General features: G+C 44.6%; 1 protein-coding gene across 7 annotated transcripts in view; it reads left to right on the forward strand.

Annotated features, from left to right (window-relative positions):
- Nucleotides 1–6,000, forward strand: part of PIP5KL1 (phosphatidylinositol-4-phosphate 5-kinase like 1) — a 29,480-nt gene extending 23,480 nt beyond the window's left edge. For all 7 annotated transcript variants that reach the window (XM_056538940.1, XM_056538941.1, XM_056538937.1 and 4 more), the window contains 2 exons: nucleotides 889–1,051; nucleotides 5,125–6,000. In XM_056538940.1, the coding sequence (XP_056394915.1) occupies nucleotides 889–1,051; nucleotides 5,125–5,548 (587 nt within the window). In that variant the 3' untranslated portion in view covers nucleotides 5,549–6,000. The remainder of the gene's footprint in view (nucleotides 1–888; nucleotides 1,052–5,124) is intronic.

A 6,000-nucleotide genomic window follows, 5' to 3' on the forward strand; every position in this document is an offset into this window, starting at 1 on the left:
TTGGTAAAACGTGATGTGAACCCAGCCTTACACCTACAATGATAAATTCCGGCCTAAGTACCTTCTAGGTTTTCACCTTCTATCCGGCCCTAGAATGTGGAAGCTGAACCACTACTGCTAGAGCAGCGGTCTTCAAACTGTGGCCCTCCAGATGTTGCAGAACTACAAATCCCAGCATGCCCGGACAGCCAACGGCTGTCCGGGCATGCTGGGAATTGTAGTATTGCAACATCTGGAGGGCCACAGTTTGAAGACCACTGTGCTAGAGGGTACCAAGTTACTTCCCAGCAGTGGTCCTGAAGTGGATAGTGGTCGGCCCAACAGATCAGATGACATAAGGTGGTCGGGCAAAAAGACGTAGTCAGCAGTCCAGGTCAAGCACTGAAGTGTAGGTTTGGTAAACTGGGATCAGACACAGGAGAGACAGTATGGTACAGGAGGGATCAGGCAGGGACAGAATACAGGCACAGGATAATATATAGATATCAGGATCACTGTCAGTACACCCTCACAATGGACACTTTGGGGGAGATTTATCAAAACCTGTCCAGAGGGAAAGTTGCCCAGTTGCCCATAGCAACCAATCATATCGCTTCTTTAATTTGTTAAAAATGAAAGAAGCCACGCCCCTCAATGCAAGTCTATGGGAGGGGGCGTGGCAATTGCCACACCCCCTTCCATAGCATTGCATTGAGGGGCGTGGTGTGATGTCATGAGGGGCGTGGCGTGACGTCACCCAGCATTCGGAACAAATTGTTCCGGACGCTGGGTCAGTGGAGTGCCCCTTTAAACATTGATGGACTCTGATCTTTTTTCTTTAATTCTTATGAACAATGTAACTATTCATTTTTTGGGTCCTACACTATAACCTTTCCTTTCCTATTTCAGACCAGCAACGTTCCTGGCTGATTCGTCAGACTGAGCTGGACACTCGTTTCCTACAGGACCTCAATGTTCTGGATTACAGTCTTCTTGTTGGATTCCAGACTCTACATCAAGATGAGAAAAACCAGAGCTGGTCTTTGGCCAACCTCATTGTCCGCACTAAAAGGTGAGGAGGCAACACAGATAAAGGGTCTGTTCACATCTGCCAGAGGAGGTGAGCCAGGCTGTGGCACTTGAGCAGCTTGGCCCCGCCTTCTTGACACTTGGCTGAGAAATGTAAAGGTGATTTATCACTTCTAGGAAAGGTACAATTTGCTTTTGTACTAGTGTTTCCCAACCAGGGTGCCTCCAGCTGTTGAAAAACTACAACTCCTAACATACTCGGACAGGCAACAGCTAGAATGGGCTGTTTTATCCAACAGTGTCTGCAATAAAAACAGTTCCCCCCGCGGGGAACCTCTGTTAGGCTGCATTTACACCTCGTTTTGTACATACGGGTGCCGGATCCGGCATGGGGAGGGGAAAACCGGGCGCTCCCGTACCCCGGCCGGATCAGCCCGTGACTCCATTTACTTTAATGAGCCGACCGGAGTCAAACGGTGACTCCGGTCGGCTCAGTTTTGACCCGTATCCGGTTTTGGACCGGACCTAAAACCGTAGTATACTACGGTTTTAGGTCCGGTCAGGAAACCACAGACGGGTCAAAACTGAGCCGACCGGAGACACCGTTTGACTCCGGTCGGCTCATTAAAGTAAATGGAGTCACGGGCTGATCCGGCCGGGGTACGGGAGCGCCCGGTTTTCCCCTCCCCCTGCCGGATCCGGCACCCGTATGTACAAAACGAGGTGTAAATGCAGCCTTAGCCTCAGGAGTCTGGAGAAAATATGGACATAATTTACAGATCTGACAATGCATTTCAAGGGTCCAGACCTTTTCTGGTATTAGAAGTGCTCATCCTCCTGGAATCCATCACTAAAGGAAGATATGATGATGCACATACGTCTGCTGCCAGCAGGTTCTCCTGGGATTTGTAGTTTGCTTTACACTCTGAAATCTCTAGACTGCAGGGTTCTGGCAACTGTGGTGTAGCCAACTCAACTACCTTGATAATTAATGGGGTATTCCAGGAAAAAAAAAAAATAAATTTATATTAGCTGGCTCCAGAAATTTCAACAGATTTGTAAATGACTTCTATTAAAAAATCTTAATCCTTTCAATAATTATCAGCTGCTGAAGTTGAGTTGTTGTTGTTTTCTGTCTGGCAACAGTGCTCTCTGCTGACATCTCTGCTTGTCTCGGGAACTGCACAGAGTGGAAGAGGTTTGCTATTGGGGATTTGCTTCTAAACTGAGCGGTTCTTGAGACGCGTGTCATCAGAGAGCACTTAGACAGAAAAGAACAACTCAACTTCAGCAGCTCATAAGTATTGAAAGGATTAAGATTTTTTAATAAAAGTAATTTACAAATCTGTTTAACTTTCTGGAGCCAGTTGAGATATATATATATATATATATATATATATATATATATATATACAGCAACAGAAGAATGCAGCAGCACACTGCCAGCACAAGGATATAGGTGAAACCTGAACATGCAGATAAAACATGGAGACTATACAGCTATGGTATAATAGATGCAAATGTGAAACTATGAAATAGTGAGGCACTTAGCTCGCAAATTTGTCTCCGCCGGCGGTCAAATAGCTTGGACCGTCCCACCGCGATAAGGTAGCCTCCTTGGGACGGACCCTACACTGTGAATATGCCTCTGTGTGAACAGTTCAGTAAGCATGGCAGGGTCTGGAACATCCAAGACACCTTATATACACCTGATAGAGGTGGGTGGGGTGCAAGGCCAACATGGAGGTAGCCCCTCCCCCGTATGTGCAATACAGACAAAGAATAAGTCAGCCAGCACTTTAGTTGATACCAAACTATTATATGGACCTGGCCTACAGGTGCACGCTACTAGGCTAGATATACAGCAGCAGAAGGATGCAGCAGAACACTGCCAGCACAAGGATATAGGTGCAACATGAAAATGCAGTTAAAACATGTTATAACAAGGAGGCTACCTTATCGCGGTGGGACGGTCCAAGCTATTTGACCGCCGGCGGAGACAAATTTGCGAGCTAAGTGCCTCACTATTTCATAGTTTCACATTTGCATCTATTACACCATAGCTGTATAACTCTCCATGTTTTAACTGCATATTCATGTTGCACCTATATCCTTGTGCTGGCAGTGTGCTGCTGCATTCTTCTGTTGCTGTATATCTAGCCTAGTAGCGTGCACCTGTAGGCCAGGTCCATATAATAGTTTGGTATCAACTAAAGTGCTGGCTGACTTATTCTTTGTATATATATATATATATATATATATATAAGTTTTTCCTGGATAATCCCTTTAAGCCTGGCCTAAGGTCTTACTCTGGAATGCAGCGAGGTACTTGTGCAACTTCCCCTTACTTGCTTATACAGTAGATAATGTGGCACCAGGAACAGATTTCTTCCAGCTCACCTACTCCCACAGTAATTCTTCACAATATAAGGCATTCCCTTGTTCTTCCATTACATGGTGCACGGGAGGTTGTAACCACATTGTAAAAGGATCCACATTTATCAGCACAAGTGATAGTAGAAATAAAACACAAACAATTTGTCCCCTCCCCCAGAGTCCGTACTCAGCAAAGCTCTCTGACCGTCAAGGAGAGGCTAGCCTTTCCTTGCTAGTCAGTCAGCTTTGCTGAGCACGGACTCTTTTCCCATCTATACAGATTGGACGTTTTGTCGGGTGAGTGCCACTTGCTCTTCTGTTTATCCATCGTTATCAAGTAAAATTTAAATAACTTAAAATGTCTAAAATCCCATTCACCTGGTATGTGCTAACTAACGGGTTTTGGTGTCCTCCTTAATCATGGGATAGCATGTTTTCATTTAGGGTACCTTCCCACGTACCACTTAGGCAGCTGCTCAAAATAATCTGCAGCAGAGGGAAATACACTGCAAATTCTCCAATGATCATACACACAGGGCTAGCTGGCAGCAGCCCTGCATTTTCAGTGAAGATTGGAGGCTCCGCCACAAATCTTCACTGAAAACTCTGTGCTGCCGCTGGCTAGCCCTGTGTGTATGATCATCTGAAAATACGCAGCGTATTTCTCGCTGCTGCAGACGATTTTGCACAGTGTAAAATACACTACCTAAGCGGTACGTGGGACCGTACCCTAAATTAAAACATGCTATCCCATGATTAAGGAGGACACCAAAACCCATTAGTTAGCACATACTAGGTGAATGGAATTTTTAGAAATTTTAAAGGGGTACTCCTGTGGAAAACTTTTTTTTTTTTTTAAATCAACTGGTGCCAGAAAGTTAAACAGATTTGTAAATCACTTCTATAAAAAAAATCTTCATCCTTCCAGTACTTTTTAGGGGCTGTATACTAAAGAGAAATCAAAAAAAGAAATGCATTTCCTCTGATGTCATGACCACAGTGCTCTCTGCTGACATCTCTGTCCATTTTAGGAACTGTCCAGAGCAGCATATGTTTGCTATGAGGATTTTCTCCTGATCTGGACAGTTCCTAAAATGGACAGCAGAGGTCAGCAGAGAGCACTGTGGTCATGACATCAGAGGAAATGCATTTCTTTTTTGGATTTCTCTTTAGTATACAGCCCCTAAAAAGTACTGGAAAGATTAAGATTTTTTTAATAGAAGTGATTTACAAATCGGTTTAACTTTCTGGCACCAGTTGATTTAAAAAAAAAAAAAAGGTTTCTGCAGGAGTACCCCTTTACGTTACCATAAGTGCCACTTGGGCTGAAATCTACGCCTGTTACAAGCTGGAGTAGATTTCTTCTATCATTTATGGCAGTTTCTGACATAACTGATCTCAAGCTCACAGGCCGCAGGAGGCCTGACCGCTTCCTTTTCAGCATGCCCATTCTTTTAAATAAAGGTAAATGCAGCATAAATCCACTGAACAAAACATTTGTAATCCAGAAAACTTCTATAGAAACTATAATATTTTTTTTTGCCCCAAAAACTGTTTCACTTTCATATTTCTGCTCTTCTTTATTCAAGCAAATGGTGGCTGAGTTGCAGTACCAGATACAACCTGTAGAGACAAGTGGTGCTGTTTCTGGGGCAAAATTAATTATTAATATTAATAATTTTTTTTTTTTTACATCTTATGTTTGTTGAACTGATGAACTGATCCTTCTGTGCCTTCCAGGTCTGTAAACGGGACGGGTAGTCCTACAACATCCCAGTGTGCTTCCATTCCCGGCACTGTAGAGGAGGAAAGTGAATCCACCGAAGAGGGGACGGAGTTTAGCGACACCCCGGACGTGACTTCGGGCCGACGCGTGCCCATGAAAAAAATCGGGCAGCAGTTCAGCACCGTGTCTGATATTTCGGAAGTCATGGCTCAAAACCGTCGCCTTCTTCCGAATTACAAGAACCCTCTGCACGTGATGGACGGGCCGGAGATGAGATACTTCATTGGAATCATTGACATATTCACGGTGTACGGCCTGAAGAAAAGACTAGAACACTTGTGGAAGAGTATGCGATACCACGGCCAGGAGTTTTCCACGGTCAGCCCCTCCCGTTACGCGCAGCGGTTGTGTCATTGGGTGGAGACGCACACAGTGTAACCCGCCCGCCGATTCTATTCTCGGCCTTCGAGACGCCGCTTCACTGCAAATGCCTTAATATTTAGGTCAAGAAAGACGTTAGGTATGAAAGTTATCGTGCTTGTATCTGATATTGGTTAAAAAAAAAAAAAATTGCATGGCAATTCTCAATGCAAGAGCTTCTGCCAAAGTTATCATTAAAGGAGCTGTTCTCCAAAACCGCCAGCAGAGGGCGAGCTTCTTCCTTACTGTACGGGATAGACTGCATTTTACAGCCTGCTGTAAAACCCAAGGTTGCAATTTAATGAATATATTTTACATGATTCCGGTTTACTTCTTCCATGGGACACAATGGAAGCAGACATTAGTTTTATATTTGCCTACCCTCCTGGATTGTCTCCCCGAAATAGGATCAGACCCCCCCCCCCCCCCCAAGGCAGATCACCAAGGTGCTGTTTTAGTGTTTCCCAAAC

The sequence above is a fragment of the Hyla sarda genome, chromosome 9 (assembly GCF_029499605.1).
Source record: "Hyla sarda isolate aHylSar1 chromosome 9, aHylSar1.hap1, whole genome shotgun sequence".
Lineage (NCBI taxonomy): Eukaryota > Metazoa > Chordata > Amphibia > Anura > Hylidae > Hyla > Hyla sarda.